The 25,602-nt window shown below is 35.7% G+C and overlaps 1 protein-coding gene across 3 annotated transcripts in view; it reads right to left on the minus strand.

Moving 5' to 3' along the window:
- LOC131672505 (protein DDI1 homolog 2) overlaps nt 1-25,602 on the minus strand; it is a 659,212-nt gene that overhangs the window by 414,840 nt on the left and 218,770 nt on the right. For all 3 annotated transcript variants that reach the window (XM_058949779.1, XM_058949788.1, XM_058949771.1), the window contains one exon: nt 13,192-13,446. In XM_058949779.1, coding sequence (XP_058805762.1) covers nt 13,192-13,446 — 255 coding nt within the window. The remainder of the gene's footprint in view (nt 1-13,191; nt 13,447-25,602) is intronic.

Consider the following 25,602-nt stretch of genomic DNA (forward strand, 5'->3'; position numbering starts at 1 on the left):
AATCACTGTAGCGTTTGCTAAGGATGCTTGGATGAGCCGTAATACAAGGCACCATGTCCATTTCTTACTTCGAATTGTAGGCATCAAAGCATTACAGTGTTGATCATGTAGATCGACGCCACCCATGTGTTCATTATACATAGAGAAACAATGAGGAAAAAGAATAGATTTTTTCGATGATTCCTGCCATCTCTGCATTTCAACTTTTGGTTCATTTCCATATTTCGAAGAGAGAATCGATACTGGCTTTGAGTCCATAACTGTAATATAATTCAATTTTGAATTCACTTCATGCATTGAAATAGTGTATCCTCTTTTAGCTTTTTTTGGCATTTCGACTTTCACTTTCACACGATTATGCCGAACAGTTCCTGTCGCCGATAAACCATTTTTTTTCAAATGAATCATAAGATCTGGGTTTGTGAAAAAGTTGTCAAAATAAATATGATACTTTTTCAGTTCTTCTCTCTGTGTTTTTTCTAATAAATTCGAAAGTAACTTTATCACCACTCTAGACCCTAAACCAACGGCAACTAAAGGATTTCGTTCATCGATTCCTGATTTACCAGTGTAAATATCAAGATCATATATATACCCATCAGAAGAACAGACTGCCCATTCTTTTATTCCAAATCTAATGGGTTTATTCCTTATACATTGCTTGATACCAAACCTACCAAAGTATTTTACCATTATCTCATCTATTGATAAATTATAGTCAAAGAAACCAAATTGCATACAATTCTCACGAAACATATCATACAGAGTTCGAACCTTCCAGACTTTATCATTTTGATCAGTTTCTTGAAGTTTATAGAATCGTATGTTCTTTTTTATGGCAACGAAATTATTTCTAGACATAAGTTCCGCAATTACTGGACACTGAAGTATTCGCTTTTTTGACCAGTAATCACGAATACTTTTTCTAGAATTGAAGATAGTAATCATTATGATTGTAATAAATTTTTCTAGATCATCCATACATAAATCAAAATGATTTTCAGAAGTGGCTTCAATGATATGGTTTTTCATTGATTTCGAAAAGAAAACCTCAAACAACTCAAAAGCATTTTTGGATTGCAATGATGAAATAGGTGAAATATTGAAGTTGCTCTCGACATGCGGAGAAATATCATTCAAAGCATCATTTTTCCAACTGTACTTATGATTCGGTTCCAACAATTTCTGAGTACTTGTGTATGTACTTTTAACATGTTCGTAAGAACCTGATGGTAATTCATTTGATAATGTATCTTCATTTGGATCACCGTCCGAATCTCCATCTGAACTTTCATATTCATTAGGAATGAATGCTATATCAATATGTTGACCTTCATCACTATCAGAATCTTCAACTAAATTTAGTAGATCGCTAATTCTCCGTCTCGGCATTATCAGTAACGTTACCAATTTAGAACAAAATAAAAACTAAAAGTTTTCCGAAATTATTATTTCAAAGAATAGATCCAATGTATAAATGTTTTCAACCGTTAGCCCGCCACTCAAACGTGATCTCTAACACGGAAGGATTTACGAAATGAAATAAACTTATCCAATTACAGTATAAGATCTCAAAATTTATCAGTAAAAAATACTGATATGATTCCAGATACCATGTGTGAGAATGAAAACACTTATTTGTCAATAGTTTATTTCTACATAAAGATATCAAATTGAACTCTGACAAAAAAGTGTTATATAGGTTTTCATCTCAATTTTATCCCCCGAATCGATTTCCGCATTCAGATTTTGAAAATTATGAATTTTTTTGTAATTTGTTTAAATAATTTGTTATAAACAATTGCAAATGACATAAGAAAAAATATATATATTTTATTTTTCACTTATGCAAAGGATAGCACAGTTTATTTTTTGCTATTCCAGATAGATTTTGCTTGGGACTTGACATGGTCACTTTTTCTCCCCAACATGCAATTGTTTATTCCTACGTTACACTAACAAATTGAATTCTGACAAAAAAGTGTTATATAGGTTTTCGTCTTGATTTCACCTCCAGAATCGATTCCCGCATTTAGATTTTGATAATTATGAATTTTTTTGTAATTTGTTTAAATAATTTGTTATAAACAATTGAAAATAACATAAAAAAAAATACGTATATTTTATTTTTCACTTATGCAAAAGATAGCACAGTTTGTTTGTCGCTATCTCAACCAGTCTTAGCGTGGGCTTTAATGGGTTAAGGCGCGCGACACTGCCGAACTTGCCTAATGTAGCGCCTATAGTCCGGCATTCTTAAGACGCTCTCTCTCTCTCTCTCTCGCTCTCTGGTGAGTCTAGCACACATCCAACAACAGCTCCCGGATCATACGGCTATTTTGCTAATCTTTTCGTCGCACTTTCTCGAGCTGATTGTTTTAGGTGATGCAGTTTCCAAAGGGCTACTAGGCTTTCGCTCATTCGCATCTTTTCGTGCACTTTAGCCCGGGAAATCTGCATTACCTCATCGCTGCACCTGGAAGCTAACCTCCAAAACAATTTTGACATTTCTGTCAACATCACTGGAATCATCATCTTAGCCCTTTTCGGATTGCATCTGGCGATCACCATTTACGGAAGATTACGCTTGCTCTGCCGGCCTTGCTCCACTTCTTGCCTGCTGCCCACCGACTTTCATCAGTGTATCGATTGAATTTTTACAAATGAGTGAGAAAGTAGATATTGCTGTGGAGTCCGTTCTTACAAATACAAAATATTTTTCCTTGCGCTCATCTTATTGTACATACATTGTTCATTTCATGTTTGGTTGTTGTAATGTTACATGCGATACACCTCATCTCGGCTCTGGGTTGCGTTTAATTTGTGCCTATTTTATCGTTCATTTGCATTTGCGACGTGCTCATCTTTTTACCTACACATCATTTGTATATGTATCGACGTCTTCGAGGTTGGTTTCACTGATAGCTTGCTGATCGCATTATTCGTCAATCACAATATTTGGGCGCTAAGTTTCGAATTTATCCGCGTACTTTCGCTAGGCCAACTGTGGTGTTTACAGTACCCGAGATAATCCGCTTTGTAAGCAGCTATTATTTCCTGCTTTTGTCACGGTCGGCTACGTTGTGACCCAAATTACCTGCGATTTTAGCGCGCGGAAGTTTGAAATTTGCGCACTCTATGTCAAATCACAACTGCTTAAAGTGTGATCAAATTTTGCGGCGTCAGGATCAAGTACTTCTTTGTAAGCGTTGTAACAAGTTGTACCACTTTAACTGCATCCCACAGACTTCCAGGCCTCTTAATTCAAACTCCGTGGATTTTATCTGCTGCAATAACCATTCACTGATTGCTGATACGCACTCTTCGCAATCAACATCATCGCTCTTTCTCACCCCTACTAGCCACGTCCCCGCTGTCTCTTCATTGGCCAAAAAGCGTGGTGCCTCGCCCTCGCAGCCACCGCTCTTGCCCGCAGCGAAACAGCTCTGCACTGTTCTGGTTGATACGCCCCCACTTTTTTCCAGGGCCTCCGGCCTTTTCCCTGGCTCGTTATCACCACCGCAAACTGCAGAGCTACCTCTTCCTCAGTCTACTACCTCAACTACTTCTCTCACTTCGATGGCTGAGGCTCCACCGTGGTTCAAGAGTGAGGCTGAGCTCAATGCCAAGTGCCACCAAGAGGTTTGCCAGTTGGTGTCAAAGAATCAAGCGGAATTATACACCAGAGATGCACATTTTTCTATCACTGAGGAGCCTGAAATCCTGGTGCATGGTCTTCCTAACGACTTCCAGGGTACGCTCCTCCAGGCCGCGACAGCCATGTTCCTTGCCCTTGGTTTTGGAGGCAATCATAGTCTCCCTAATATTATTTCTACTCGGGAATGGATTAATACAGCCCCCCCCCCTCTCAAGTGAATCTTTTACCTGAGCGCCGTTCTTTTGCCTTCTTGTTGGACTCTCCTACCGTACGTGATAGGATCATCCGTTTGTCTCCGAAACTCATGGAACATACTGCTCACTCAATTTTTAGCTGTGGAGGAACTGCCAGGGTATACTTGCGACCAATTTGGCCCAAGCCTGTCTTCGATCTCCTTACTAAGGCAAGGCAAGCCAGCCGGGAGTTGGGTTATGCGTGGCCACTGGTGAAAAATCTCAGAGTCTTCTGTCGTACAACTCAACACTCTGATTTAATTTCCATCGTCACTGAGGATGACCTTAAGAAGCTAAAACCAATTTGCGCACCTAATCACCAGCCAGCAGATACTAATGCTCAGCGCCATCTTGATGGTACAAGTCAACACCCGCATCATCCTAACCAGCGGTTGCTCTGATTTCCGGTCCCCGGTATTTCAGGGCATCTTTTTAAGTCCCCTCCCCCAGCATTTCGTACACAGCTTACAGTTGCTCACATCAATATAAATGGTCTTAATGTTCCGTGGCATTTCGCATTGCTCGAGGCAGAAGCAAATCAAAATTATTATGATGTTATTGCGATCACTAAAATTAAATTAAATAATCTTGTTCAGGATGCTCACCTTAGTCTAAGTAATTTTATGTTATTTCGTTTAGATCGCGTGGGTGAGGAGGGCGGTGGAGTCGCTGTTTTTGTTAGAAATTGTTTTAATGTAAGAAAATTAGTCACTTCCCAACCTATCTACGATAACACTCCGGAATTCATTGTTGTTGAGTTGCAAAACAAGAACAAAAGTAATGCTAAGTGCCTCTTTGCCGTTGTTTACCGTCGCCCCTTCGCTTCAATTCCCACCTTCTTCTTTGACTCTATCTCTCCTTTTCTTCCTCTTTACAAAGACGTCATAATAACTGGCGATTTCAATTCAGACCTTCCTCCAAACTCCCACATGTCCAAGCCCTCCGTGACCTAATTGACCAAAATGCCCTCAAAGTTGTCTCTCTTGCACCAACACATCACCCTATCTCCATAAATGGTGACATCACACATACCACGCTGGACCTGTTCATTACAAATCATTCTACTCATGTTCTCAACTTCTCGCAATCCCTCTCCCCTTTCGTACCTTTCCATGACCTAATTCAACTCACCATCTCATTCTCTGCCCCGATTGAATCTCCTAGATCTTTCATCTCACGCTCACTCCATCGCATCAATAAACCTTCTCTAAACTCTCACATCCTCTCTCTGCTTCCTGAACTCCCGACACCTCATGATCACTCGCTTGCATCTACTGACGTGGATCAACTTGTCTCCTCTTTTGCTAAGGCTGTAGTCGGATCCTTTGATATACTCGCACCTTCGAAGACAGTTACAATATCCTCTAAAAAGAAACCTTGGGTCACAGATTATCTCAGAGTCGAAATGCGCGCTGGGGACGCTGCTTTTAAGCGATTTAATACTTCAGGTTCCTTACAGGCTCTGGCTCAGTACCGTACAGCCCGCAACCTGGTTTCTAATAAACTTGACATACTAAAAAACAGTTACATCCGAAATAAGATCGAACAAGCCTCTACACCTAAACAGAAATGGAGAACCCTGCACGATATCGGCATAGCAAACAGGCTCCTACCATCCCCTCTTTCCTTTTTCACTCCTGATACCCTTAATAACCATTATGCAACTGTGGTCAATCGTTCCGCTCCTCTCACTTTACATAAATTTGAAAATATCCTCCAACTTCCTGTCACAAATTATTTTTCTTCTTCTTCTCCACCATTCCCTCCTTTTTCCTTCTCCTACATTTCCGAGAGAGAGGTCCAGGATGATATAAGGGCACTTCATTTAAAGGGTAAAGGTATTGATGATCTCACGGCCGAAATGCTTAAAATGGGCTCGGGTGCCGTTGCCCCCTCGCTCACTCGCATTTTTAACCATTCCATTCGCACCTCCACTTTCCCTAAATTATAGAAACAGACCCTCATCCGCCCATTATCCAAAATCAAATCACCACAGACTCCATCCGACACTAGACCGATTGCTCAACTCTCTGAACCCTCTAAAATTTTCGAACGCCTCCTCCATAGACAGCTCTCAAATTACCTTGACAAACACGACATACTTGACAAAAGACAGACAGGTTTCCGCAGGGGGCATTCTATTGAAACTGCCCTTATAGCCCTACTTGACGACATAAGATATGCAATAGAAAAACGAAAACTGACCATCCTCCTCTTATTTGATTTTTCAAAGGCTTTCGATTCTATTCCCCATGACCTCCTAATCACCAAGCTTAGACAGTGTAATGTGGGCGATGACACTCTCCGCTGGTTCTTTTCTTACTTGGCGGATAGGCTCCAGGCTGTTATCGACCAGGGTGGCACTGTATCCAGGTGGTTGCGTGCACAGTCTGGTGTCCCTCAAGGCAGTGTTCTCGGCCCCCTCCTTTTTGCCATTTTCATTAATGACCTTTCTAGGGTCCTTTTCTTCTGCAACCACATCATTTACGCTGACGACACCCAGATTTACTATCACTGCCTGCCCTCTGAAATCAACGAGGGTCTTGGGAGGGTTCGGCTGGATGCCCGGGCGGTTGCTGACTGGGCGGTCCGGAACGGGCTTCAGTTGAGCGTTGCTAAGACCAGGGTGATGATAATTGGTAGCGAACTCTATGTCTCCTCTCTCGACCTCAACTCCTTACCTAATATCATAGTAAACAATATCCCTATCCCTTTCTCTGTCTCAGTTAGAAACCTTGGCCTTACCATCACCTCCACATTACAATGGAAACCTCATATTACAAATATCATCACTAAAGTTTATTCCAGTCTCAATACTCTGAAATTCTATAAGAAATCACTCTCTTTCACAACTCGGAAATACCTAGTTCAGACCCTCATCTTCCCCCATTTTAAATATGCCTCTCTTGCTTTCATAAAACTCGACAAAACACGCACTAATGCCCTGCAAATTGCCCACAATGCTTGTGTCCGTTTTGTGTCAGGCTTCATCCCTTTCATTCCTTCAACTAACATAGAATCTCATGTCTTTTTTCACCGTCTGCGCCTGGGTTGGCTCACCCTTGAGTCTCAACGTCATATCTCTCTTATCCTTCATTTCTATAAAACAATTTCTTCATTCATGCCCAGTTACCTCACCACTCATCTCTCCAAACCTAATTTACCCAACATCAAAAGCTCATCTCGAAACCACCCAAAGGCCTTTTCTTACCCTGCTCCCAGAACGGTGGCTTGGAATTACTCCTACGCCATTTATGGCATCTTTCTCTTAAACCAGCTTTCCATAACCGATTTCAGCATCGATCGTTTGTATGAACTAAAGCTCTGGCTAAATTCACTTTTTGCAATTCTTGAACAGCAGCTTTTCCGCAGACGTTTAAACCCTAACTATCCTGCAAACATGTCCTTACTCCTTAAGTTACCTCCTGTTTCCCTGCCTTTTAATGTTTCGGCTTTCACTTCTACCTCCGAGTATCTCCTAACTCCAGGAAAATACCTCTCGTATAATTTCCCAACTTTTAACTCACTTCCTTGACACACCTATGCACATTTCTCACGCTCCTGTTTCATTCTTGCAGCCCATCTTCTACCTAACGCAGCCCTCTTCATCATTATATAGCTTATTTTATGTTTTGTTTTGTCAACTCTTTAGATACCACTGATTTTCTAGTTCAATTTTAAGTCTAGTTTAAGTTAATTTTAGCCTACTCGTTTCTATTCTTAAGTCCGTTGCGTTCCTACTGTACTTCATATTCCTTGCAATATCCTAGCAGTCACTGTTACAAACTCTAGTCTGTTTCTTATGTTATTTTTCAGCGCTAATCACTAAGTCTAGTTTTAAGTTTTTATGTTATGATCTTACTGCTTCTCTCAATGTTATGTAATTTAATTTTAAGTTAATCCTTTGCTGTATCTTTTGCTCGGAGCCTACGGGGTTATACCTCATGGCTTAATAAAGTTTAATCAATCAATCAATCAATCTCTCTAGCCGGCTTGGGTACTAATGCTGAAAAACAAAGGCAGGCATCAGGCACTGAAGAATAAGAATGTGTCTGATGCCAGCCGTGAGCCCTCGACAAGGTCAGAAAGAGGGAAGGGACACACGATGTAGGCTATGACCAGCCTACACCGTTACACACATTAACCTAGAAGCCTTAGACCCCAGGTAGATTAACACTAGAACTCAATAACTTAAAATCCTAAAACTCCAGAAAGGTTCATCCTAGAACACGATAATGTGCAAGTATTGAACCTTAAAGAAGTTAAGTTTAAAATATAATGACTTTCAAGCTTTAAAGTCCGGTAAGGATAACCTTAGAGCACAATAACTTGCAAGCCTCAAACCCCAATAAGATTAACCTTAAAAAACAATAACATAGAAGTCTTAAGTCCGAAGAAGGTTAAACCTAGAACACAGTGACTTTCAAGCCTTCAACCTCAAGAAGGTTAAGCCTAGCATCAAATTACCTAAAAGATTTAAGCCCCACAAAGGTTAACCTTAGAACACAATAACCTGCAAACCTTAAGCCCGAGGAAGATTAACCCTAGAAAACAATGATCTACAAGCGTTGAACCCCATAAACAGTATTTATATCATTTGACTATATATATATATATATATATATATATATATATATATATATATATATATATATATATATAGAGGAAGTCAGTACCTAATAAATGCTGTCGTCTATCAAATTGCTTTATTGTCAATCTGTAACCATAATAAGTATGCAAAGGTCTTGATTTCACAATGTAACAGTCCTAATATAAATAAAAGTGAACACTCATTGGTTCAAAATATTTTTTAGGATCATTAAATCTGTATGATGATATACCGCAAATCGGACACCTAGTCGTTGCATTGTTTTCAAGAATGGTATTGACACATTTCCCATCATATAAAGTTTGCAATATATGAAACTTCACTCTTACCGTTTTTCTATCAGAAGCTTTCATTCTGTGTCATTTCAGAGCACTGATCTCTTGGTTTAAACGATCGTACTCTTCCGAAATTGTGGCAATGTCTTCTTTTTTAAATCATATCCTTAGGAAGGAGGATATTCTTTGGAAGGAAAGATGAATTTTATGTATATGGAGGTGAAGATACGATTGGATTGGATTTATAAGATAAAAGAATGTAAAGAAAAGGTAGAACATTAAACATATATAATACATAAATTTCTAATTCTTTTGGAAATCGCATTAGAGAATTCTTTGCTTAGAAATTACATAGATCTAAAGAAAAATAGAATAAACGAAATAACATGTGCTTTATTCTCAAACACATTGCATGCCTCCGTCTTTGATTAGCACTGATGGAGCATAAATATAGCGACGTCAAACAAATTAAAAAAAAAAACAAATAAGATATAAAAACAGAAATTTTACTATGTAGAATATCCTTTCTTTATGTATTCAGAAATTTGAAACTCGGTAGCTTAAGATTTCAAGCACTTCCTTTCGTCAAAACAAAATAACCTAAGTATTTAGGACAGAATAACAATACCTTCTGTCTACTAGATTCTTCAATTTTGAGTACTATTTTCCAATTCACTATTTTTCTGATTCCAAAATGTATTTTGCATACCCCATTCATTTTAATTTAGTTCTGAATAGACTTGTTTGCCTTTTCTTCATGTGTAGAATGAAAGTTTCTTCAGACAAAAAATTTATATTTTCTTTTTCTTCGAATGGCGATACCAATATTCGACAAATAATGAAGATTTTGTGCTTGTTTTAGTCAAAATCAAGAGTGAATGTATATTGGAAGCTAATCATTCAGTTAGCTAACTTTTGTTCTTTTTGAAAAGATGCCTTCGAGGTTTCAATATAGATTGATTAAAATTGTGAAATCTTTATCAAAAGTGTGTTTTTTGAAAAACATGTGTTGGTTAGAAATATTTTTTTCCTACATAATTTAAGATCGAATTTTCTAAGAGGTGAATACAAAAATGGATAATCAATTTGAAATTCTGGTAGAAAGGTATCTCTAATTCCACGGATTCCAGTTTTATAGAATTATATCCTAATACACTAGGGTGGACATTCTTTTGATTAAAATTTTTTTTTTTTAGTTTATCATGAAATTTCATGTTTTAGTGATAAGAATGTACTGAATCAATTAAAAAATATTACTCTTACATTTACGTATTAGCATACGTAAATATGTTAGGGCAATTCGGCGAAAACAAGACCATATAAGGAGCGTGACGTTACGAGTGTGGGAAAATTATTGTTTACAATGCAAAATCGATAATTGCAAAGTTTTTTTTTACGAACAAAAGTATTTTTCAGTCAACTTTCATGCACTAATATCGAATCTCAAGTTATTATAGTCATTAAATATATATTTGTTAGTTTAATTTAATTTATAAGTAAATATCGCTAGTAATTTTGCAACAAATAAATATGATGCAATTTCCAATATACAACGGCGATCCCAGCACCTTAAGACAGAGAAGCAAGAATTTGACACTTTGATAACTGAGTTGCGATAAAATTGCGTTGTGAGATAGCGATTCAATTGTACATACCTATAAAATTACTGATAACGATTATCACCCATTTGTTGATTTTATAATGGCTAAAAGAGGAATTCACGAATTCGTTATTTAATTATAATTCCAAAATGGGTTGTTAAGTTAGTGGTTTTATTTTGAATAATATTCTATTTATCACGAGTGATTTTTTTATGTAAAAATTTTCCGTAAATTTATTATAAATTCCATGTTATTTAAATATCTAACTTAAATCACTTATAATTTTAAGAGTCGATTTTCCCTGGAAAAACGATTCATATTAAAAAATTCGTTATCTTCTACTTGATTTTTTAAGTCACTAATTTTCAATTTCGGGCCAGTCATTTTGCGACAAAACTTGTACAAAGTTTATGCGTATATCAAAAATAGCGTTATAGGGGCTACCAAGCGTAGAAAGGAGCCATTTTTGCAAGTATAAATTCGCTTGTCGCTGCGGCAAGAGGATTCATAATTCTATCTTGCCCAGCAGCGCGAGCATTGAACGAAATAAAGACTCAGCTATTTCCTGAGACTGATTTCATTATTCAGTGGTTAGCTTGCTATTCCTTTTCTACACAATAATCTCAATACTAAATTCATAAGACTCTCTCTCTCTCTCTTATAAGAAAAAAGCAGTCTTAAATTATCTCCTCTCTAAAATCAATATTACCTAGAAATTAGATTGAGTATTCGTTGGGGCGCTGTCGAGCCTTCTCTAGATAGATGCAACAGTACTCCATTGTATTTCAAACGACTCATCGAAGCGGCGAACTACGTGTATAACACTGTGTTCGCTATTCGTTGATTGTAGAAATATCAAAACTTATAGAGTTTTTACGTGTCAATTTCTTGCTTACTCTTGGAAACGCGATTATGATTATATCTTAGTTAGAGTCCGAACTATTTATTTCAATGACGTAGAATAAGTTTCAAACGTTACAATGTAAAAAGAGATTATGGTTGTCAACTTGGACTAATAATATTTTCGTCATCGTCAGTGTCTTTAGTTCCAAAGCTCATTATGCGAATTAAAATCACCTTTTAGGATTCTGTTTGTGTTATTTTTAGTAATACCCACTATGTCCCATTCTGTATCGTTTAAATTAATATCGAACGGTCTATAACAAGCTATTAGAGACAGTGATTCTTCTAATTAGTAATTCTACTCCGCATAATTTGATTTGCCTATTGACCAGTTAAATATTTTTATTATGTTATAATTTAGCGATTTGTATATTAAAAAAACGATTCTGCCATCTGGTTACTGTGACCTATCTTGTCTTACTGTATTAAAGCCAATAAATTAAAAATTGATGTTAATCTAAAGCCTAGACTCAACAACTGTGAAGACATCGTGATCTTGAACAGTTTTTTCGATTTCCTCTTTTTTATTACGAAAGCTTCAAGCATTTATACGCAACTTAACAACAATGATTTTATTACTATTGACTCTACGAGTCGAAGTAATTGTTATATTTTTTTTCGACTCTCCAAAAAGTAATCGATTCGTCGCCGTAAGCATCTATCTTCTTATCTCCGATTTTGTTGATTATTCGAGTTATTCTGCTTTTACTATCAATTTGTTGTAAGTAGCTATGCACCTAACAAAGTATTACTATTAATGCAAAATTATTATTTACATAATTTTCAGTAATCTTATTTACAGCATTATATTTACTTTTATATGTGTCAATCATAAATTCAAACAATTGGACCTGAGAAATTGGGAAGGAAATAGTAGATTTCATTTTTTATAGAACAGCATTTGTAGTGACAAATGTCGTTAAAATCATTTTTTCGTTGTTATTTGTGTGCTAGTATTAGATGAATTGAGAAACGGCCTTTTAGCCGTACTTGATTTGTTTAATAATGCTGTTCCTTGAAATTCTATTTGATTAAGTTTGGGGTACATGCTAACGTTCGCCAGCTTTTCAAATGTAACGTTCGAGGCATAAGTTTTTTCACTATTATTGTCAACAATATCCAATACTGTGTTTTTCTCAGGTCTTTGTGCCAATATACTACTATCCTTTTGTGGTAAAACGAGTGAGTCATCTTTTGAGCTTTTTTAGCTTTTGTTACATATAGTCTCATTTTCAGTTTAAGACCATTTAATCTAATAATATCATATTATTTTCTTCCTTCGTCAATTTGTCGATCAACTTGTCATTGTTTAAGTAGCAACAAAAATAATCTTATGCGATTTTTTAAACTGACACTAAATTTATTGGTGGAGTTTTTATGGCAATAGCTTTGAGGTACATTTTTATTTTTACACCAGTAACTATATATCTACTACTATAGCTCGACTTATTTTGGAAATAGATTATAGGTAATCATTTTGAAGTATGAGGTAGTTTGTTTTTATTTTGTAAATTATTTATTTTAACTTTATTCAGAGAACTTTGAGAATTTTGGGAGCATTCTGGGGATTTCAACTCCGTTGTTTGTAAGAGCCATTGTTTAAAAAATTTTTTTTAAATTAATTTCAGTTTACTATGTGCGTTTAAACGTGGAAGCTAGATGCCGCAGATCGACCGTCGAGCAAACACAAGTCAGGTAAATCACAAGGCAAAGTGAGAACACACATACGTCTGACACTTTTGACACCTCGAACCGTACTGCAGAAACTAATTATTTTAGACTCTTCAAACTACTGTGATTAGTATAATGGGAAGAAATTATATTTGAAAATTAAATTTTGTTTAAGAAATGCCAGATGTGAAATTTAATAAAGTCGTTTTAAATATAATCATCATATTCCAAATCGACTTACCTGAGTCAATGAAAGCTTTTACTGGATGACCATTAACTTTACAATTAATATATAGCATTACTACTGTACCAAACGTTTCGGGATTATACTCAATAGCAGCTTCCATATTAGCTTCGATATTTTTTTGTTTAATTTCTTCAGCTATTAGTCTTTGAGCTTCTGTATCAAAGGGATCTGCATTCATCATTTTTAACCTCTGAGACTGGCGTTCTTCTCTAATTTTTACTTGTTCTTGAAGTACTTTTGTGAATGAATCTGTAACGGTATATTTATATAATTAAATTTTACTTTTTATGTCATTAAGAGACAATTATCGCTTAGTAACTGATATGACCACCTGGGTTTTAGAGAAAATCTTCAGTGTGTAAAAAAAATCGAAAAATAATGGAATTTGCAAAAAATCAAAGATTAATGTGTTACCTCGGTATGAGCACAGATTTCGAAATATAAACAACAACAAAATATGGATTCGACATAATTTTCTGCTCTTACCGACTTTGGAGGTCTGTCGTTTTATTAAAATTGATCTAATTAAAAAATCGTAGGTTATATAACGATAGTACATGTTAAATTAATTTTTATAACACGTGCAAAAACTTTCGGTCATCTAGCGGTCACAACAGGGAGCAAAAAGGAGCGGAAGAATACACGATTATTTTATATCAACGAAAATGCTACATTCTCAACAATTATATATCAACCATAATCGCAGCCCAATCAGACATCCCAATCCTTCCTTCCCCATAACAGACAAACTCACTATTGGACATATAGAAAAACAGGACATACACATTGTGGTTGGTCAAAATAAATTTAAACTATTTACTCATACTGTGCCAAACATCTGGTGTCTACTACAAAAATTGTGTTTGTCCTGAACCAGAATATGAGAATCGGGTCGAATCCTTGATGATTAGGAGTCAACTCAAAATAGAATCGAATCCGGTATCATAATAAACATTAATGCCACCGAAACGAATAAAAGAACCCAATAGAAATCAACGGTACCAAATAAAATAGTAAACTTCATGAATGACTACGTACCTCGGGAGGATAAGCCAATAATATGAGTCACAGTGCCCAATGGAGAAGAAGTCGCAGTATTAGTCGGTTTTAAAAAAAGGCGTGTACGTTGGTATAGGTACCGAAGGACGATCGGTTTAGAGCCTAACGATATCACCAACTGTAACACTTAAGAAACCGCTATAAAAGTGTACAATTTTTCTCATTCGCTACCCCGCCTTCTGAAAAAAGAAGGAAATATAACGATTCATTCATATGTTCAATTTCAAATGAAACGCATCCACCGTTTAGACTAATTCAGATTACACGTATTAGATTGAATATCGGAAAATATAATTGAGATACTTCAACCTCAAATTTGCGTGTATGAACAAGTCGTAAAATTATGAATCAATAGATAAGCTCGAGCGCACAGATACTCGAGTCGACAATAAAGTTATTTTATTTAAACCAGTACATCTCGTAGTATATTAATCATATTATATATATATAAAAAATGATAGGTAATATACACATATAAGATGAAAATAAATAACATCAAATATTGTTTTTGAACAATAATGTGGATGTAGTTGGATATGATTTTTCAAGTTAAATGTTATATTTGTATAACTTTTCACTGTTGAAAACGAGTTTTTCGAACTTTCTATGCATTTTATTATTTATTTTACATTTTCTCAAAATTTGCATACATGCATCGTTTAATATTCAAAATATTGATTATTTTTTAAAGATCTTATTATATTCTACAGATTGAAATTTTAACAAAGAAAACATCGAGTAAATATAGTATTTTTTAGATTGTGCAGACAGTATTCTTTTAATTATAATAGTTGTGACCAAGCTTATATTAGTGCCAAATTTCACATTTTTCCTGTAAGTCGCATAACTAAAATGAAGATACTTATATCAAATTTTAGTCAAAATGTAGAGAATATTATTTTATCTTTGTTCTCTAACTTTTTACCGTTCCCCGCGAAAAGTTAGACACGTAGAGCCTTCCGCCTAATATGCGCTTTTGACAAAAGCACATCACGAGAGTGAGAGAGAGACAGTCCTCATCTCACGCTCTTGCGAGAGTTGCTGAATGAGCAATTAGCCCATTCATCGGTGACATTAGTTATTCGTCATTTGGCGGGTCATTGCTGGCCTTTTTTCGATTGCGAAAAGGACTGGACGCGCACTCCACGACAGCGAGAGAAACAGTAACGAACCATGCGAAACGTTTAACTCTCTTGTAAGATTAACAGCGTAATAATAATAAAGAAGTCGATATTATCAAAAATCAGTGAAGATAAATTATAAATTATAAATTATAAATTATAGCTTGAACCGAAACATTTCGCCAATCCCTCTCGACTTGTGAAGTGTAACTGGCTGTAAGCGGTGCTTTAGACACATTCCACTATTCTCGTCAACGCTGGACTGCAATTCGACAAACTACAAGAGAATCTACATGCCAAAGGTGGCGAAGGTTAACCCGTGACTACAGGTTTTTCTATTTTGGAGCTCGGCAGATTTTATAATTGCTAAAAATGGCTGAATAACAAGATCAACGAATTTGCATCAAATTTTGCTTCAACTCGGAAAACGAGTTTTGAAAATATTCAGATGATGCAAAAGTATTTTGGGCATTAGTGTATGAGTAAAACACTAATAAAAAAGTGTTATAATTGTTTCAAAGAAGACTGCACTGCTGTTCATAGTGGTTCTGGACGGCCTTCGACGACAAAAACATTGGATAATATTCAAATTCGAGTTGCGATCATCATATAACTGTGCAAAATCTAAAAGAAGATCGAATATAAAAATTATAATTTGCAAAAATGTAATCTCAAATTTACAAATGAAACGCGCGTGTATGAAGTTATATTATATAGAAATTGCTCAGTGCACAGTGAAAAAGCTTCGCTCAGAAATCTCTCAGGATAACTTAGGAATGGTCAATAACGATGATACTGTAGTTAAAAAGGTTATTACTAGTAATGAATCATGTGTTTATGGTTATGCTTCTGAAACGAAACAACAGTCTCCACAGTGGAAGCACTTTGGATAACCAAAACCAAAAAAGCACGTCAACTTACGAAGCAATGCTAAGTCAATGTCGATTGTTTTTTTTTATTGTGACGGTGTTGTTCACCACGAATATGCACCGACAGGAGAGATAATCAACAAAGAATATTACATTTAAATTTTGAAACATGAACGTAGCAGAGAGAAGAAAACGTCCGCACTCTTGGTCAATAGTAACCGGCTTCTCCATCACGATAATGTGCCAGCGCCTTTTTCGAATCTTGTGCAGTAATTACTGAGTAAATATAGTATCGCATTACTTCGATACGACAACCACATTACAGTCCCGACATAGCCCCTTTGAACTTTTAGCCTAAAATTCAAAAAACCACTCAAAGGATAGCAATTCGATGAAGAAACGCCGGTTGAAAATAATGTGACAAACGTAATCAAAGCCATCTCTAAAAGTGAATTCCAGGACTGCTCCAATAAGTAAAAACATCGCTGGAACTGTATTATTCAATCAAATGGAGATTATTTTGAAGAATGCCATACACTCGATGATGAAGAATAACGCCAACATGGACATATAAAGGTGGGCCTAATACTTTCCGGAGAGACCTCGTATATGCGTGTATAAGTATAGAAAATGTAATTATGGAACCAGTGCCTAGAAAGTTGCTTAGAAAAATGGAGAGTGAAATCTTAAAAATAAAGGATCTAACCAATGATATTATGAAGCACATATCAAAAACTGAAGATTTGTGCTGTAAATTAAAGGTCCTTGATGAAGAAATATTCGAAAGTATAATCATCACAAAAATCACAATGACGTTACCGGATGACTATAATGATTTTTTATGGCATGAAAATCAACTGTAAAAGAAAACTTGATGGTTGAAAATTTGACATCATGATTGATCATGGAAGAAAATTGGAAGAAGGCTCAACAAATTAATCCTAGAGTTGCCCTTATTACAAATAGTGTACCAAAGTCAAGTTTCAGTGATAAAAAAAAAGTAACAACTCAAAAGTTAAAAGAAAAGCAACGTGGAATGCTTTGAATATAAGAAAACAGGACAGTTCCAAAAGACTGTTACTTTCTAGAAAAAGAATAAACATAAGCGTTCAGCGTCCTTTTCGCCGAGAAAATATATAAACAACAACAATGAAAATGAAAATCTCATTGTCAATGGGAAAACATCGCTATACTCAAACAACGAATCCAGCACATCATGGTTATTAGAGTCCAAAGCATTTTCACACATGAGTGGAAACGGTCAACTATTCAGAAACATTAAAGACTTCGATAACCACGTAGTGATTTAACTCGGTGACGGCCGTATTGTATAAGGAGAAGGGCAAGGTAACATTAAAATACTTGTGTTTAACGATGTTACTTGAGTAGAAAAAAACTTGATTGATGTAATGTATATTCCTAGTATTGAATATAATTTATTTTCAATAGGAAGCGTTCTTCCGAAAGGTATGTGAATAAAATCAAAAAATTTCAAATGCAAGTTCTATAAAAATAATACAATTGCTGCAAATGAAATAGTTTTGTAACTTAACAAGAAAGATTACACACGATGTAAGTCAAAATAAAAGAGTAAACGTATAAAAAATAGTAACAGAAAAGGTTCCGTTGAAATGAAAAACCTTTTACAATTATGGTATGAACGTTTAGTGTATCAAAGTTTCAACAATGTGAAAAACATCTTAAAAGAAAATAATAATAATAAACTTAATAAGAAAATAAACAATACTTCGTTTTGCGATAGCTGTGTTTTAGGAAAAAAGCACCGTCTACCGTTCCCAATAAGTAAAACAGAAATTAAACAAGTTGGCGATTTGATATACGCAGACCTGTTTAGGCCGTATAACGGGGTTTTGACCCAGCGCGGGTCACTCGTTATATAAATTACGAGGGGATTAAAACAGCTCGGTGTGGGCCTCGTAATGGGCTGCGCAAAGCCTAGCCCAGCAGCAACAGGAACGTCGTGGTGCAGCGTCTGTTTCCTTGGCCCGCGGAGAACGTCGTGTAGTCCTATGGGCGCTTTGGAGCGATCACGAAATTCAGGTGCGAAAGCCGGACGGAACGGGATTGTTTACGATAGGTAAAAGGAAGCGCAAAAGAAGAAAACAGATATACGAATAACATCGAGTTTACTACGGAGAATAATACAAAATTAATACGCAGCATAAGCGGGAGAGAGAGTGGCGAAAAGCTAACGAGAGAGACATGTGTTCGAGAAGGTACTTACAATAATATCTCGGCGTTAGCCCTGCAGGCGATGTCCTCAGCCTCGCACGTGGCTCGCGATGACGCGCAGTGTGCAGCTCGGGTGCAGTCAAGAAGCGGGCGGCCTTAAAGGTTCGCACGCGTAGTCGCAGGAACTAGCCCAAAGGCACTAAGGGCAATCTCGGCACCGATACTTTACACCGAGCGGACACTCGCGTATTCGCAGGCAACCGAAATGTCAGTCACAAAAGTTAGTCGCGAAAAGTCGGATAACAAAAGATCGCAAGCACGAGTATAGCCGCTCGTCACACGTCCACGTGCTTCCACGTCGCCGGTACAAGAGCGAGAGCTTATCGCGCGCCTCTGCCCTACTCTCCTACTCGCGCGCGTCGCGCCGGCCTCCCGAATTCTCTCTCTCTAGCTCGCCCTCTATTAGCGCTCTCTCTGACTTACCTTTGGCTACCATACATGTGGGATAATTATAAGACAATTATATATATATAAGAATAATTATAATTATGTATGGGGAGAGGGAGACATAACGAGGGTCTGGCCGCTCGTTATAGCCGATAGAAACAAACTCACTCGGTAATTCTAAGTATTTTTTGCTATTCAAAGATAACTACTCAAATTACATAAAAATGTACTTTCTTAAAAATAAGAGTGAAGTTTCTGAATGCTTTGAGGATTTCGTGATTTACAAAAAGATCAAATCGGGAAAAATATTAACATTTTAACAACTGACAACGGCTTAGAATTAATTAATAAAAAATGTCTAAAATAGTATATGTCCAAAAAAATACCATTTTTCAGCATTTTCGTCATGTTTTGACAAATATCTCACAGGAAAAGCAATATTTTGACGTACTTTTTTATTTTTAAATGTGAGGATATTTTCTAACTTCTAGAGGTATATTTAGAATTTTTCTGAAGCCCTGGAGCTCAAAAAACACTTTTTCCAAAGAAACTATTGGATAATAGAGACTGTATTTCATTCGATCTTATGTTAAAAATACATTAGATTATGCCTTAAAAAGTCTGAAAATTATCATCCTACAGGCGCTATAAGCATATAAACAACGTATAATCGTTACTACCGCTGTTTTTCGAATCTCTAATTGATCCGTAATTGAATATTCTTGATATTCAAATCGTGGATGGACTCAACATTTTCGTCTTACACTCTACTTTCATTTGCAATGTGGCGATTTTGAAAAATTGCAAAAATATTTCAAAAAATCGATTTTAATTAATTTAATTGTGAATCTAAAAATTTTTTATGCTAGAAATGGATTCAGCGCTCAATTTTACATAGTAACATAGTATTGCACTCGAGATATACTCGTACAAATTTTACATAGTTATCTGAAGACCAAATCGAGAAACAATAGTTGTTTCTTGGATTACTAATTGATTAATGTTGATTAAGATACTCATAGGTATTTTGAGTCACTGAATCCAAATTTGATGTTCGTTTAATCCTACGAGGTCTCAATCGAAGTTATGTGAAGATAAAATCGTGAATTTTTTTTTATTTTTTGATAAGATTACAATATCCACAAGCGTACGCTGAATCCGAATTCAACCTGACCTTAATCGAGATCTGGTAGGGTTGGGTTAAACGGACATCAGGTTTAGATTCAGTGACTCGACATACTTATCAGTATCTTAATCAATATTGATCAATTAGTAATTCAAAAAATAACTACTGTTTCTCGATTTAATCTTCAGATGACATAACATTTTTTTACCTCGAGTGCAATACTATATTTCTATGTAAAATTGGACGCTGAATTCATTTCTGGAATAAAAAATACTTAGAAACAGAATTGAATGAAAATCGATTTTTTTAAATTTTTTATGAAATTACTAGATTTGAGCCGCCATATTTCAGCCGCCATTTTAGATTTTTCAAAATCACTACATCGCAAAAGAAATTAGAGTGTAAGTCGAAAATTTTTAGCCTAACCACGATTTTTTTGGTGATCTACAATTTTGGACAGAGCCATTATCCGTTTGATTTAGATTGACCCATATATATTAAAATTTTTTTCATGACTTAAGAGCTGGCTGAAATGCTTTTTAGGGGATGCAGTTTCGGCGCCGCTTTGGAATCTATTTTTTATTTGATTCCTCGGTAAAAAATACAAAAGAATATGCCTCTGAAAATTAAAATATTTCCGTTTTACAAGCAGAACAAAACGGTAATACAGTGCAAAATTATTGACATTGCTAATTTTCTATTCAAAATTGTCGAACAATTGTCTCAACTAGAGATGGTGCACATTTACATACATACTTACACACATGGATAAGAAATAATTTACTAAATTATTAAGTAAACAGATAAACGTTGTCAATAAAATGGTTACCTAACTAGTTTCAAACTTAAAATTATTTTGTCATTTTGAAAAAAATCATCTCCCATTAATAGACCAGCTATATAGTGTTTCGCAAAAAGTAATATGAATGTGCATGTTAAATAATAATAATTCATTATCCGCCAAGCTTAGTTTTGTTTTAATGTTATTATCTATTGAACTACCATATTAAGGAAGAAGTTTTAAAATATATCTACTATATTAGCACAATCCTATGTCAAACCCTTGGTGGCGTCATTTTATGCCGATGTAGCAAAAATATTTCTCACGGTGTCTCTAGATCCTTTTTTGTTAAAATTTAGCATTAGTGCTCCAAGTAGTTCAATCTACATTACCATAACCATAACTATAGTCTAACATCTAATGCTAATATCGTTTAGGTTATGGTATTTATTCTCTGTTTACTTTTGCTATTCGTATACACTTTAAGAACATTTTGAAAATTATTTTCGGAATTCGTTTAGATTATCTTAAAATGGGTTTGAATATTAGAAAGTTTGGATTTTTATGGATGCGAGAGTATATTATGTGTTCTCATGTCATTCTTGCTCTCAGTGATATTTAAATAATTGGCATTTTTGTAATCTTCGAATCACGTAATATATTATTGAGTGAATATTGGATAAGTATGGTAAGTTTTCACAAAAGTGACAAGTTTTCATAAAGTTTCTTAAGCAAAGTATACTTTTTATTTTTCAATAAATTTTGATGAATTCATACACTAGTGGAAAAAATTAAAGGATCAAAAAAAAAATTCCGCTTTTTAACTAGCTGTATTTCCCTTGAAAATGGTCGTACTGGAATTAAAAAAAAAGCGTTTTCAAGTTTGAAGTTTCTAGTTTCGAGATCTCATAATCAAAAAATTTTTCAAGCAACATATTCTGCTCAATCCTCATGAATACCAAAAAAAGTTAATTATTAAATTTTTTTAGTTTTTTTTTAGTTTACGTACTTGGAAAAAATTTTTCTAACTCAGCCACCATACGGATCGGATAACTTATTTATTCAGCTTTAATTTGCATTTTTGAAAAGTTCAATACTCTCACCTCTCGCTGAGATATCGAACTCTGAATGGAAAAGGATCTTTTTGTGTTTAACCATCAATATCTCGGCAACCGCTGATTGCACAAGAAAATGAAGGTAGGTTTTGGAATCTTGAATAAATTTTCCAAGAAACTGTACTACTGTTTTTGAAAAAAAATATTTACATTAATTTGAAAAATCAAGAAAAAAAGGGTATTTGGTGGCTTTTGGGATAATCAAGCGCTATGTTGGAACTATCGAGAAAACCAGAATTGTTAAGCGTGTCTTTTACAGTTCAATATGCCCACAAAAACCCCACAAAGTTTCAATTCAATCGATCAAGCCTTTTTTTGTTTTATTCAATCGAATTTTTTAAAAAAATTAAAGGATCACAATTTTCATTTTAAATGATCATAATCTTGAAAAAAAGGTAAAAAAAATTTTTTTTTTTAATTTTGAACATTTTTTTTTTTAATTTTGAACATTCTTTTTAATGATTCCAAAAAATTGTGAACAAAAACTGCCACCGGCATTAATAGAATGAAAACATATTTTTAAATCTAACTAAGAGTATGTATTACAATAACTTTTGATGCTACAATATTAAAAATTATTGATCATACGTAATCTTTCACTTAACAATCCACTTACTTTTGAAATCTGTCTTATTTAGCCTGTCTTATTTTGGATACTTATTGAATTCGCAGCTTTCTTTTCTATTTTTAAAATTAAAATAATTCAAATTAGGCTGTATGATATATATGACTTCTATAAAGTTGAAAATTAATTATATTGTAACACGCTTGTTTCTTTAATTTTCGACTTCGCGATTCGGGTATCAAGAAATAGCCCAAATAACGTTGCGTCATTAATTATTTTTAAAGAAGAAGGTATGGAAGGCACATTTGCTTCGCCACGGAAGGCTTTGATGAGTTCATATCATCTGGCAATCCTGATTACTGCAATTATGAGACAGGGAGAGCGAAGAGATATTATCGAAACTTATTCATTTACTAACATTTTTTATTCGCTCTTAGTAGCTAGTTATAATACTCCGATGCAGCTTTACGCATAGGAGGAAAAAGCCATGCGAGCTCATTTCCATGCGAATGAACGTACCAGAGACAAAGCATCGCCTCACACTCTCCCGTCAAACCGTCCTGGCAGATGCGGTACGATTCAAACGAACTCGCATCTACTCGTTTATGTCCTGATGGATTTGAGAGAAGACAGATGTCCGATCGAATATCTTTCACTCGCCACTTGAGTTTTCGTTCGCTCGATTACTCGCGACGCTGGTCCGGCCAGTACTGCTCGTACTTTTTTGTTCTTCGCGGCATATTCCAGCCCCTTTCCTCAATGCCCAAAATTGGCCAAGCGCCGTCTGCTACGCACACATGTACGAGTCACGCCAGAGACACTATTTTTCTCTCTCTATCTCTCTCTTTCTCTCCTCTTCTCTTCTATTTATTTTTGTCGTTCCAACTAGCGACGCCGATTAAGAATCAAATCTGAAACAAAGCCACATCAAGCGTCGATACTTGGTTCGAACTACCAAGTCATCGATGTGGTAGCGGCGAAGGGGAAGGCACGCACAGAAGAGAGATGCGAACAGGGCATCACCCGTCACAATCTTATACAAATAAACTTTCATTTTTTCTTAAATCATGCAACATGTTGTCTTTTTATAATGTTATAGCGAAATATATAATAAAGTATTTTTGAATCCTAAATAAAAAGTACAAATATTCTTTATTGTGCCGGTAGGTGACGGTCACGCATCCCGGAGGTATCTGTCCAGCAGTCATCAATCACGTGTAGCCTAGAGCGGGCTAGGGTAAAGTGAGAGCGAGGCTAATTGCATGGGTCGGCCTAGTATTAAAGTTTGTTATTGTGCTTGAGAATACCCTTTTTTTCATCCACAGACTCGTACCGCGTGCTCGCTGCGTCCTAGCTAGCCATGCACCCTCTTTTACGTTCCGCGAGAATTTATTTGAACGTATCAAAGAGATGATAACTTCAGCACCGTTTCTATACCCGCCAGACTCCCACGGAAAATATGCACTTTAAATTTACGCCAGCACCACAAGTTAAGGAGTAGTATTGATACAGCATGTGAAAAACCAGCCGCGCATGATCGAGTGTCGAAGTCGCTACTAACAAAAGCAGAACAGAATTATTCGATGATGAAGCGCGAAGCTCTCACCGTAGTATGAAGTATCCAAAAATGTTGGCACTACCTCGAAGCATACAACTTTTTTGTAGTCACGGACTACCAAAGTTTTAAATAGCTCATGACATTAAAGAACCCAATTAGCCCTCTCACTCGTTGGGCGTTAGATCTTCAAGCCTACATTTTCAAGATAACATTCAGAAGTGGCAAGAACTACCAGTTACCAGACGCCCTATTACGCGTCTTTGCAGTGAGGGGGGGGTGGAGCGATGGATATCTCTCGCCATAATGTCGTGCACATACAAGGCAGGCAAGAACAAGACGACCAAACACTCCCTCATTTAGGAAGCCGACAAGAGGTGTTCAAAAACACCGACGCGTTTCCTAAATGGAAATTATCAGGAGGAGTTCTCTATACTTATCGGCCCGATAATGGTCTACTGAAGGACGAAAACTGAAGGACGATTAACTAGTTATAATATTGATGGTACTTACGTTAAACATCACAAAAGTTTGAACAATGAATACCAGTGTCATGCATTCCCAGGGCAGAAAAGATGCCCTTGATCAAACGATTTAATGTTTGTACTACTGATGAATTTGCTATTAATAGTTGTGGTCTTTATAAAGGTTCTATTAATGACGCAGAAATAATGAAAAAAGTATTAGTTGATCCGAATAATGTATTTCGATTGATGAAACAAAGTGACATTATCATTGTTGATCGTGGATTTCGAGACGGGGTTAAGATGTTGAAGGAAAAAAATTTTATTCAAGATGCCGGCTTTAAAAGGCAAAAAGAAACAATTGCCGGCTAAAAAAACTAATGAGTCGCGTATTATAACGAAATTACGTTCGATGATTGAAGCACTCTATGGACAGTTGAAATAAAAATTCAAGCTACTTCACCACCAAATGGATAATAAAATGTTTTTAAAAGCGAAATTACTTTGTCACCAAGCATCCTTGTTTGTTAAATTAAATACAGAGGCTATTGATGATTTTCCAGAGATAACTGAGCAAGATTTAAAAATTCTATTTTCTGACACTTACCAACTTACCATGGCAGTTTCATATCCAATTGAAATGTTAGATAATGAGGATGAATTTCAATTGAAATATTTGAAAATGCATGAAAATATCCTCATAGTTTCAGTAAGATCGCAGGACATTAACAGGAAAACTTATAAATGTTACATAGAACACGGTAAGCTGCTGTTGTTACGTTGCAGCTTTAATCTATTATTTATCTTGCGCCAGATATGAAAGCAGGCTGTTTAAACCATCTGAAAAATAGACATTTTTGTTTAGACAAGAAGTAGATTTATCGAAAGCGGAAATCTTCTCATGGTTATATATACGAGGTATGTTCAAAAAATAACGAGAATTTTCGTTTTATGAAAAAAATATTTATTTATTCATCTACATTAATGTTGTCGCCTTCAAAGTAGTCCCCTTCGCATACAATACACTTATGCCAACGCTTTTTCCAATCCTCGAAACACTTTTGAAACTCGATCTTTGTAATAGCTTTTAGCTCTTTCAGCGATTCGCTT

Source organism: Phymastichus coffea, unplaced genomic scaffold (genome assembly GCF_024137745.1).
Source record: "Phymastichus coffea isolate CEN01 unplaced genomic scaffold, Cenicafe_Pcof_1.1 PCOF00012, whole genome shotgun sequence".
NCBI classification, from domain to species: domain Eukaryota; kingdom Metazoa; phylum Arthropoda; class Insecta; order Hymenoptera; family Eulophidae; genus Phymastichus; species Phymastichus coffea.